The sequence below is a fragment of the Carassius auratus genome, unplaced genomic scaffold (assembly GCF_003368295.1).
Source record: "Carassius auratus strain Wakin unplaced genomic scaffold, ASM336829v1 scaf_tig00038950, whole genome shotgun sequence".
Taxonomy (NCBI): Eukaryota; Metazoa; Chordata; class Actinopteri; order Cypriniformes; family Cyprinidae; genus Carassius; species Carassius auratus.
In genome coordinates, this window is record NW_020526479.1 from 92,702 (window position 1) to 105,000 (window position 12,299).

General features: G+C 44.3%; 1 protein-coding gene across 3 annotated transcripts in view; it reads right to left on the reverse strand.

The window, feature by feature from the left end:
• Positions 1 to 9: 9 nt before the first annotated feature.
• The window catches only part of nup54 (nucleoporin 54), a 14,776-nt gene continuing 2,486 nt past the window's right edge, over positions 10 to 12,299 (reverse strand). For 2 of the 3 annotated variants that reach the window (XM_026254665.1, XM_026254664.1), the window contains 11 exons: positions 10,616 to 10,693; positions 9,547 to 9,705; positions 8,388 to 8,599; positions 7,504 to 7,691; positions 7,025 to 7,221; positions 6,892 to 6,946; positions 6,722 to 6,815; positions 6,532 to 6,639; positions 2,717 to 2,836; positions 2,519 to 2,629; positions 10 to 292 (listed from right to left, as the gene is read on the reverse strand). In XM_026254665.1, coding sequence (XP_026110450.1) covers positions 164 to 292; positions 2,519 to 2,629; positions 2,717 to 2,836; positions 6,532 to 6,639; positions 6,722 to 6,815; positions 6,892 to 6,946; positions 7,025 to 7,221; positions 7,504 to 7,691; positions 8,388 to 8,599; positions 9,547 to 9,705; positions 10,616 to 10,693 — 1,451 coding nt within the window. In that variant the 3' untranslated portion in view covers positions 10 to 163. The remainder of the gene's footprint in view (positions 293 to 2,518; positions 2,630 to 2,716; positions 2,837 to 6,531; positions 6,640 to 6,721; positions 6,816 to 6,891; positions 6,947 to 7,024; positions 7,222 to 7,503; positions 7,692 to 8,387; positions 8,600 to 9,546; positions 9,706 to 10,615; positions 10,694 to 12,299) is intronic. The other variant, XM_026254666.1, reaches the window with a different exon arrangement.

Genomic DNA, 12,299 nt, shown 5'->3' on the forward strand with positions numbered 1-12,299 from the left:
AAACACTCATTTGTTCATACGGTGAAGCTTTATTAATGAATCATAGACACAGTAAAACATTCCAGCTGATCGAAGTCTCAATCACACACAGTGAGTATAAATGTGCTGCTCCTACACAGTGATCTGCGTCTGAGGTTAGCGTCTCGTGTGTGTCTCACGTTGATCAGCTGAGTTTACTGCTGCGTCCGTGAACGCCGTCGTGAAGCCCGTCTTCAACAGTCTTGATGTCGTCCAGATCGTCTTTAATGACACTGATCAGGTGACTCAAACCCTGCTGCTGCTGCTTCAGATGCTGAAACGAAACACACTTATTCAGTCGAGGACGAACCAGTGATGGGAACAGAGCAGGATTGTTCTCAATGGTTTTAACTAAAGCTACTCATAACCACAGAGCTGAGAGGAATTAACATAATGTGCATCATCTGCATGAAACTGCTTCAAAGTACGGGTTCTTGGATGATTTATGCTTAAGAATTACAAATTATAATACTGCTGTGGTCAGATTTTTATTCCTGATTTGACATAATTAACATAGTCACAGATTCTTTCCAGTAGATGGATGACTAGAGCTTCGACAGGAACAATACCCAAACTGACATGTATGCACTTATTAAGTTATATTGCACTGCACTCAAGCTACTGAATCTATATTTTTATAAAAGTTTATGCATTCTCTGGGAATCAAACCCATGACCTTGGTGTTGCTGGCGAGATCTACTGTTGAGCTATATTAAATGTGCAGTCTATTATATTATTGAGTGTTGTCTGATCTTCATGAGATACACAAGGCCAGAGGAAACTCTTCTTTCTCTGGGTCAGTTCTGACACGTCCAGCTCGTTTACATGTGTGTAATACAGTTAGCATTACAGTTTCTCCAGGTCAGGAGTCAAACACACCTCTTCAGACTGAATAAGACCTGCACAAATAGAATTAATACCATACGAGCGGGAATAGAGCAGATTACTGCAAAAAGCATTTACAGTTTTCTCAAAAACTTAATTTTACAAAATGATAAACTTTACATTTCAGCCTTTAAACCAATGTAAAGAAAACGGATGAGTCAAAAGTATTATATTTAAATAATTATCAACAAATAATCATATTAAATTAGGGGTGTCTGATACTGACAAAAATATAATCTCTGGCCAAATATTATTCTGGGATTTTATCGATAACGATAATTAGACGATATATTTCTGAGTGTGTAATCGTGCCGTGGACAGCTGAAGGTTTTGATATTCTTCGTATCCTGTGTGCTATGTTCACAGCAGTAATAGAAATTAATGAAATGGTCCAACGGGTATTTTTACCTTTAAGCCATTTTCTCTAGAAGTGTGCACCTTCTTTTGAGTCAGATTCTTGGATTTAAATCAATATCAACAAAATCATATCTTGGCAATGCAGAGGAAACATTGCAAACATTACACATTACACACAGTTTAATTCAGCTCTAAGGGACATTAAATAATTTAACCTGCATTTACAAATGCATAAATAATATTTTGATATTCTTAACTTTGAAAACATGTTTGAAAGTATGAAAAACAATGAATAGATACCTTATGTGTGAAATTAAAACCACCAGTAGGTGGCACCACGTCGCTGTTAATAAGTGAGTCACTGCGACTGAACCGAGTCATTTAAACAGTGATTCATTCGAGAACAGCATCCTGTCGCTCACAGACAAAACAGAGCTGTCGCTTTTTGAATTTTTAATTTTTTTGTCGAAATTGAACAAAAACAGGAAATATAGTGTCTATAAACGTAAGTCTCCTACTATTAACTGAACCTTTGTATAAAATCAATATCACATTTGTTATCATGCTCAACTCTTGTGTGACATTAACTATCAAATTGTTAAATTATATATGCTTTCTGTCCCATATCTTAATTTACGCAATACTAGTAATAGACTGATTCACGCAGTGAAAGAACGCTCTGTAAATGTGCACGCACACTAGTCTAACTAGTCTGTTAACTTACTAGACTTCACCTAATGTATGTTCACTCTGTAGGGGTTTGTGTTTGCCTTTCGCAATACACTTTTAAAAATCAAAATCACACATCTTTTAAACAACAGTTACTACATCATCACAGAGCATGCATACAGCACACCTGTGTTTAGATTTTGATAATGCATTGTCTTCTCATCGATCCACCAGTTCACATTAAAAGCTGTGTGTATGTGTGTGTGTGTGTGTGTGCAGGGTAAAAACATGGGTCACTTTTCTCATTCACTCTTCAGCAGGTGCAGTGTGTGGAAGAGTAGAACTGTTTCCGTGGTAACAGCAGAACACACAGCTCATGTTCATTTAATGAAATAACGTTAGTCTTCTGAAGTTTAATCGTCACGTTCAGCCATATTCTGGTCTTTCTGCCCCCAAAGACCTCTTGATATCATAATTAAGACCTTCTTGTACAATATAAAAGCTTTTAAGACCCTGCGGAAAAACCCTGACCCCCCCTCCACACACACACACACACACACACACACACACACACTCGACAGGTTCTTGCCTGTTTGATTTCTCTCAGCAGATCTGCATCAACACGGTAACGCTCTTCTGAACGAACGGCTCCAAAATGATTCTGCATCCGAATCTGAGACATGAGTTCATTCAGTCTCCCCTGAAACACACACATATGAACACGTTACACACACACACACACACACACACACACACACACTGGGTGTATTCCAGCTGAAGATCACACCTTGAACTGTGTCGGTGCATTGAGCTCTGATTGGATGGTTTCCAGCTGAACCCTCAGGTGTTCCTCGTCCAGCTGAATGGCGTAACCGCTCTTCCTCTGAACTTCCTGTTTAATCAACACCTGACACACAGGAAATAACAGACATGAATCAGTGTGTGTGTGTGTGCTGTATTCAGGGGTTAAAGCAAACACAATCCTGAGCCTGATCTTTCTTCTGTGTGTGTGCAGAGCATGCAATGACTGCGGCAACTCTAAAATCTGAAAGGATACTATGACACAGATATTTATTCAAAATATCTTTCTTTATTCAAACTGATTTTCTTTTTCATTAATATATGGTTGACCTGAAGAATGAAATCTATAGCATACACTTATGCTGTGTTCACACCAAACGCGAATAGAGCGTCTGGCGCGAATGATTTCAATGTTAAGTCAATGCAAAGGCGCGTTTACGCGCGTCTGGAGGTCTCGCGGCGCGAATGTGGCGTTAAGCGTGGCGCGGAAGACGCGAATTCGCCTCATTCGCGCGTCTAGTTCGCGCGAATGACGCGAATTGACGCGCGAATGGTGCTTTTTGTGCATTTAGCGTTTGACGCGAATTCGCGTCTGCCGCCCGAGTTGCAAAATTTGAACTTTGGCGTCAATTCGCGCCGCGTTAACCAATCAGGAGCCTGCTAGGAGTCACTCATTCAACAGTGTGTTCCTTCAGCCTCCAGTTGTGCAGGAATACCCTTCTCCACTCATTCAACAAGGAGGAACGACAGATGTTGTCAGTGAGCAGTCAACCGGAGCTATATGACAAAAGTTCATATTTCTATAGAGACAGGAATAAAAATGACCTATATATAAAACATATTAATAGATAAATTTAATATAGGCCAAAGATAAGAAACGTTTCATTTTACCCCATACGAATTATATTTTATCTTGAACCACTAAAGACACATCAGAGCCAGCGGCAAATGTCAGAAGATCTAGCCGAGGTAAGGCTACTCTCGGCGGATACATGATGACGGAGCTCCCGCTGGTCGCATGGAGCTCATCTCCGAGATCGGCGAAACACATTTTTTAAATAGACGCTGTCATTATAAATAAACCGCATATTTGAGTTTAAAACAACTACATTCTCGCCTGAAATACTTTTAAAACTACATTTCATGCCACAATAACAGTAATATTTTGAAAATTATCCGAACAAAAATGGCGGTTGAAAATGCTGCGTGAACTCAGCTGGTAGAAGCCCCCCCATGACGCGAATTCGCGTCTGTTGTGAAATTAATTCCACGCGCGAATGAAGCGAATGATCTCAAAATGGTCAAGCGGCAAACTAGGCGCGGTAGACGCGAATTTGACGCTCTATTCGCGTTTGGTGTGAACACAGCATTAGAAGATTACGAGCTATATCACCGCTTATCAACACTAGAGGTGTGACAATACACTAAACTTACGATGAGACTAAATACAGAGACTTGGTTCACTAGAACAAGACAATATTTTAATGCTGTGTTCACACCAAACACGAATAGAGCGTCAAATTCGCGCCTACCGCGTCTAGTTTGCTCTCGCCTCATGGGGGGGCTTCTGCCAGCTGAGTTCACGCAGCATCTTGAACCGCCATTTTTATTCTGATAATTTTAAAAATATTACTGTTATCGTGTCATGAAATGTAGTTTTAAAAGTATTTCAGGCGAGAATGTAGTTGCTTTAAACTCAAATATGCAGTTTATTTATAAAGACAGCGTCTATTTAAAAATGAGATGTGCTCCGTGCGATCAGCGGGAGCTCCGTCATCATGTATCCGCCGGGAGCAGCCTCACCTCGGCTACACCTTCTGACATTTGCCGCTGGCTCTAATGTCTCTTTAGTGGTTCCAGATAAAATATAATTAGTTTGGGGTGAAACGAAACGTTTCTTATCTTTATTCAATTAATCTATTAATATGTTTTATATATACATTGGTCCCTTTTATTCCTGTCTCTATAGAAATATTAACTTTTGTCATATAGCTCCGTTTGACTGCTCACTGATCAGTTGTTCCTCCATGTTGATTGAGTGACTCCTAACAGGCTCCTGATTGGTTAACGCGGCGCGAATTGACGCCAAAGTTCACATTTTTCAACTCGGGCGGCAGACGCGAATTCGTGTCAAACGCTAAATACACAAAAAGCACCATCCGCGCTTAACTCGCGTTTCACGCAAAACGCTCAATTTGCGCATCAATTTGCGTCATTCGCGGAGGCGAATTCGAGTGTTCTGCTCCGTGCTAAACACCTTCGCGCCGCGAGACCTCCAGACGCGCGTAAACGTGCCTTTGCATTGATTTAACATTGAAATAATTCGCGCCAGACGCTCTATTCGCGTTTGGTGTGAACACAGCATAACACTATTTTAAAGAAATTTTCAGTGACAAAATAGGTGTCTTTTAATTGCAAAAAAGTAAAACAAAGCAGTTGTATTTAGAAATATTTTTAACTAATCTAGGGCTGTAACTAATGATTATTTTGGTAATCAAGTAATCTACTGATTATTTGGATATGTTTTAGTAACAAACAGACCTAAGTGAAAACTAGGCTTTAGTATGACTGTTTATATGTTAACTGACAAGGGAATATAATTGTCTTAAATAAAACATCAAAACCAAGAAATATGATTGTACTGAATCTAAACTGAAATGCATAATGTAATATGCCTATACAGAACATGAAGATAACCAGCTTAAGTACATTATGTATTAAAACAAATAACCTGCAGAAAGCTTCACTGTACAGCGTTATTTAACAATATTTAAATCCATTAAATTTGAATATGTCCACATGCAGAAACTTTTGTTTTGAAATCACGATGTTCAATACATGGGATATTTAGACAACGGTTGATGTATTCTCCTGTGTTGCAGCGGTTTTCAATGATTTAAGTCACAAATCCAGTGAAATGCACATGTTTTCCCAGTAAATATGTTCTGGCAGTTTTTATGGAGATGATGATTACTCTGAGCTGTTTACAAAGCTCTGCTGCTTTTTAATTAGTTAATTAAATATACACTAGATGGACATCCTTGACCATTGCGCCTCGCAGCTTTTTGTCGCGCTTCTCCATTCTCCAGGACCACATCTCCTGTTTATAAGAGCAAACCTGAAGGACATGCAGCACTCATGAGTGAGTGTGTGTGTGTGTGTGAGTGTGTGTGTGTGTGTGTGAGAGAGTGTCTGTGTGTGTGTGTGAGTGTGTGTGTGTGTGAGAGAGTGTCTGTGTGTGTGAGTGAGCGAGAGTGTGTGAGTGAGCGAGAGTGTGTGAGTGAGTGAGAGTGTGTGTGTGAGAGTGTGTGTGTGTGTGTGTGAGAGTGAGTGTGTGTGTGTGAGTGAGAGTGTCTGTGTGAGTGAGAGTGTGAGTTAGTGAGTGTGTATAAGTGTGTGTGTGTGTAAGAGTGTGTGTGTGAGTGTGTGTGAGAGAGTGGGTGTGTGTGAGTTAGTGTGAGTGTGTGTGTGTGTGAGTGTAAGAGTGTGTGTGAGTTAGTGTGAGTGTGTGTGTGTGAGTGTGTGTGTGTAAGAGTGTGTGTGAGTGTTTGTGTGTGTGTGAGAGTGTGTGTGAGAGTGTGTGTGTGTGAGTGTGTGTGTGTGAGTGTGTGTGTGTGAGAGTGTGTGTGTGTGAGTGTGTGTGTGTGTGTGTGTGAGTGTGTGTGTGTGAGTGTGTGAGAGTGTGTGTGTGTGTGTGTGTGTGTGTGTGTGTGTGTGTGTGTGTGTGTGGGTGAGTGAGTAAGAGTGTGTGTGTGTGTGTGTGGGGGTGAGTAAGAGTGTGTGTGTGTGTGTGTGTGGTACCTGCAGGACTCTGTGTGAGAGGTCCATCAGCTTGCGTTTGTACTGCGTGATCTTGGCGGCGGTCGTGGCCTGATTCCTCTGCAGTTCACTGATGTCATTAGAGATGATCTGAGACACAGAGACAGAGCTGGTCACATGACGGTCACATGACCGCGTCAGAGAGAGCAGCGGATCTGAGCGTGTCACTCACGTCCACTCTGGTCTGGTGCTGTTTGGTCATCTGGTCCTGGATCTTCAGTCTGCGCAGCAGCTCTCTGAAGCCCACCATGGGCACCGGAATCAACCTGAGCAGGAAACAAGAGTGTGGTGAGGTCAGATCAGATCACACGAGCGGCTGACCAGACACTAATGAAGACGCACTTCTCTGGGTCTGGATTGTCCACTTTGGCCTGTTCCCAGATGATGGGATCCACACCTGCACACACACACACACACACGTCAGCGCTGCTCCTCAGCGATCGTGGGTAATAACACACACACCACACACACACACCTGCGGGGGGGTTCTGCAGCAGCTGCTTGAGCTGTGCTGGGGTCAGTGCGGTGCGACTGACCGCCATGATGACCCCCAGCTGCTGCAGCGCAGACTTCACGTTCAGCTGCTCCATGTAGCTGTAGAGCGTGGACGCCGGGACTCGCTTCGACGTGCCGTTAGGAGAGCGCTCCACCAGATAAACGATCATCTCTGTCCTGCACAAACACAAGAGTCTGATCACGACCAGAACACAGATCTGAAGAGTTCAGTCGTCATCATGCAGACAGCAGCGGCTCTCCGTGAGATTCATCCGGTGAAAGTCACCGCTCGGGAGAGTTTATAAAAGTGTTGTGTGTGAATGAGCCGCTCGAGCAGAAGGAATCAGACACTGGAGGGGTTTTATTACACATCGCTCAGTTTGAGAACCGCTGCTGTACAACACAACCTTAAATTAACTAATGAGAGAAATCACTGAATCTAAAATCAAAGCGTCTCACTGGTCATCGGGCAGCGCTCGCACTCCCTCCACGTTCACAGAAAGAGTGGGGTTTCCTCCCAGAACCTTGTGCAATGATTCGACCAGCTGCTGCTGCTGAGAGCGAACATCAACTTCCTTCTTATTGAGAGCCAGAGCCACTAAACCATCCTCATCCTTCACATCAGGAACACAGCTGTAGCCCACCGCCTGAGAGAGAGAGAGAGAGAGAGAGAGAGATTCAATTAAACTATGATTAAAAGTTAAAAAATGAATTTGATCTCCAAACTCCAAACAGAGTCAGCGATCATGATTTGGAAATAGAGATCTGTAGACAGAGAGAAGAGCGACAGCAAACACTGAGCTGAAGAAACACATCCCTCCCTCAGTCTGAAGCTCCGAATCGTTCGTTCTTGTCTCTAAATAACTCAGAGAAACTACTCTATACATGGAGAGAATGAGACGGCAGTCACTCCATACGAAAGGGATTTATTCTATTCAACTGTGTTATTTGATATTCTTAATCGTATATAATTACTATTATTAATATTAGAGATATTATCTGCTGTTATTTTTATTGTGTTGATTTTTTTTGTATTTATTCTCTTTGATGGTGTAATCATATTTAATTCTGTATCTAAATGCTTTGGCAACACTGTAACTCACATATCACGGCAATTAAGCAACTTGAACTGTGTGTGTGTGTGTTTGTGAGAGAGAGAGACAGTGTGTGTGTGTGTGTGTGAGAGAGAGAGACAGTGTGTGTGTGTGTGAGACCGTGTGTGTCAGTGTGTGCGAATGTGTGTGTGTGTGTGTGTCAGTGTGCGCGAGTGGGTGTGTGTGTGTGTCAGGGTGTATGTGTGTGACCATGTGCGAGTGTGTGTGTGTGTGTGTGAGCTCACTGACCTTGAAGCGGCAGAAGGGGTTCTCCTGGCTGAACTCCACGGGGGGTGTGCTGCTGCTGAAGTACCCCTTCCCTGCGCCCCAGAACGCCTGCAGCTGGTTCCACCGAGCCAGAATAGAGTCGCGCTCGTCATTGAGCACCGACGGAGCGGAGAGAGCACTGGCCGTGTTAAACAGCTGACTGGACTGAGACGCCTGCTGGTTAAACAGGCCTCCTGCAGAACACACACACACACAGAGCAGTGAACACACACACACACACACACACACACACACACCGTGAACACACACCCCTGATCAGTTGGGGGTCCAGTGTCTCAAGGGCAGCTCAGTCGTGGTATTGAGGGTTAGGAGACTGCTGTACATTCACCCCCCCCCCCCACCACCTACAATCCCTGCCAGCATGAGACTCGAACGCATTGATTATGAGTCTGAATCTCTAACCATTAGGCCATGACTTCCCCCGTTAGGATGTTTTCCTTCAAACATTATGTTTAGATCTGAGGCTCATCCGAATCTGGTTTCTCGGAGTCTGAGGGTCCTTCAGGTGATTTCTTTCCAAGTGTGTGTTCATGTGTCTTCACTGAAGAGAGGATTGAGTCTTGCCACACAGCCATAAAGCCCAGATGAGTGGAGTGTTGCAGTGATGTTTGTCGTCCTCTCTCCACATATGATCATGGAGCTCATCTAGACTGACCATCAGCTTCTGGACACCACTCAAACCGGATCTCTTCTCCTTCAGCTGGTCAGTTTCAGGAGGACAGCTCTAGGAAGAGTCCTGGTTGTTTCCATCAAGGGTAACAGAGACCGCTTGCTTCTGTGACGAATTATTTTCTGAACTCTTCTCCAGATGTGTGTTTGACACAAACCTGTTTCTGAGCTCTATGTGCAGTTGCTTTGACCTCAGGGCTAGTTTTTGCTCTGATATGCATTATCAGCTGTTAGCCCTTTTATTAAGACGTGTTTCTTTCCAGATCATACCCAATCAATTAAATTTGCCACAGGTAAACGATTTGAAGTGTATTAACATCAAGTAAAATGAAGCTCTGGAGTTACATTTCAACAGTCTCAGATAAGGGTACGTACATGTGTGTTAGATAAACCCATGAGGAGGAGGAAATAGTGCCTGTTTCGGTCAGATGCGGTCACTTGTAGGTCTCACCTTGCTGGTTCTGAGTGGGCTGGATCCCAGCGAATCCTCCGAAGCCCAGTCCAGTGCCGCCCAGAGCTCCTCCGAAACCCGTCCCCGCCGGTGCACTGGAGCCCAGACCGGACGAGAAGCCGAAGCCCTTGTTCTGAGTGTTTCCAAAGAGACTAGCACCTGCAGAGAGTCAAACACTTCCTGTCAGACGCGCTCACTCACACACACACACACACTCACTCACACACACTCACTCACACACTCTCTCATACACACACACATGCACTCTCTCACACACACTCGCACTCTCTCACACACACACACACACACACACACACACACACACACACACACTCTCTCATACACACACACATGCACTCTCTCACACACACTCGCACTCTCTCACACACACACACACACACACACACACACACACACACACTCTCTCATACACACACACATGCACTCTCTCACACACACACACACATGCACTCTCTCACACACACACACACACTCACTCACACACACTCTCTCATACACACACACATGCACTCTCTCACACACACTCGCACTCTCTCACTCACTCACACACACACACATGCACTCTCTCACACACACTCGCACTCTCTCACTCACTCACTCACACACACACACATGCACTCTCTCACACACACTCGCACTCTCTCACTCACTCACTCACTCACACACACACATATGCACTCACTCACACACACACACATGCACTCTCTCACACACACTCGCACTCTCTCACTCACTCACTCACACACACACACATGCACTCTCTCGCACACTCACGCACACACACACTCTCTCTCTCTCTCACACACGCACCCACTCTCTCATACACACACACACATGCACTCTCTCACACACACTCGCACTCTCTCACTCACTCACTCACTCACACACACACACATGCACTCTCTCACACACTCACGCACACACACACTCTCTCTCTCACACACGCACCCACTCTCTCACACACTCACACTCTCTCACACACGTTCACACACACACACACGTTCACACACACACACAGCATTAGGTTCAGAATGGATCAAAGCTCTACCTGTGTTTGACGGTGTGGAGAAATTGAAGTTGGTCCCGGCGCCGGCGGAGGTGGTGGAGCCGAACCCCCCGAACGCACCTGCAGCACACACACACACACACACACACACACACACACACGAGAGGAAGACAGGACAGGACACACACCAGAGATCAACACATGAGCTGATGGACAGAGCAGAAATCACACGACCGGAGCATCACAGACTAAACACACGAATGAGTGTGTGATGTGAACGGATCATGAGTGACGTGACCTCCGACCTCTCAGACTACCTGCCAAAACTGAACACAGGGGCCACGGGGCCCACACCAAGCCCCCAAAACTAACAGACGCGGAGGGGCCACAGAACCAGAAAAAAACACCTGCAGTGTTTAAGAGACACAAGAGATTTACTGCACACACACACACTCTTACAAACACAATCTCTCTCTCTCTCTCTCTCTCTCTCTCTCTCTCACACACACACACACACACACACACTCTCTCTCACACACACACACACACACTCTCTCACACACACACACACACACACACACACACTCTCTCACACACACACACACACACACACTCTCTCTCTCTCTCTCTCTCTCTCACAGACACTCACTCTCTCTCACACACACACACACTATCTCTCTCTCTCTCACACACACACTAGAGGTCGACCGATATATCGCTCGGCCGATATATAGGGCCGATATTTGTCATTTTTTAATATATCGGCATCGGCCGATATCCGTGTTTAGTAGCGCTGATTTAAAGTCAGGCACGTCGGCGGGCAGCCCCGTGTTATTGGCGCTGTGGAAAGTGCTGCTGCTGCCACTGCATGTGAAGCACCCCAAGCCAAAATTTTTGGAAGATTCAACAACATACCTGGGAGATAAAGGTAGTCAGAGAATTTCACTCTGTAAATGGGGTGGAGAAGTTGTCAGCTCTCACAAAACTGCAGCGTGATTGAGTGCTCCGTTACTCCGCCCCGCTCACAGACAGCACCGCGCTCAGAGAGACAGCCGTCCTGGAGCTGCCCAGAACGGTGAATAACATTTGTTCGGAAGCATGGTTTGATGCAGACAATAACCAGTTTTCCATCCAACTAATTTGTATTTAGGGATGTCAACATTTATTAATTTCCATGATCGATCGTCGTTTAAATTAACGATCAAGTGATAACCTTAATTCTGCAAAATGCGTCTGCAGCGGTATTATTATTATTATTATTATGTGCAAAAGCCACTTGGAAAAAAAGCCTTCTCACACGAATTAAAGGGGTTTTAGTGTGAATAAAATGCTAGTAGCAGGACTGTAAAATGAATAAATGTGATTATGATCATTTGATAAAATGAAGAGAGCGCGCCGTACGTTTGAGATCATTTTACTTTGTTGACCGTTTCCCGTCAAGGAGACCGCTGAATGCGCCTCTTTAAACGGTTTCGTGGTGCCCCTTGTTGTATTTTAAAATGCAGTGTTTTCAAATTACACTATAGTAGTGGTGCAACGGATCATCATTGATATCTTCGGTTCGTCACACATGTGACCCGCGGATTGAATTATTAAAAAAAAAAAAAAAAAAAAGTTGCGCATGTTCAGTCCACACTCAGTGATAATGCGGAGCGGAGGAGCTTGAACGCCCCGCGCATTTTGGCTTCCCTGTCAGATATAATGATGAAGGAAAGAGGTCAGAGTG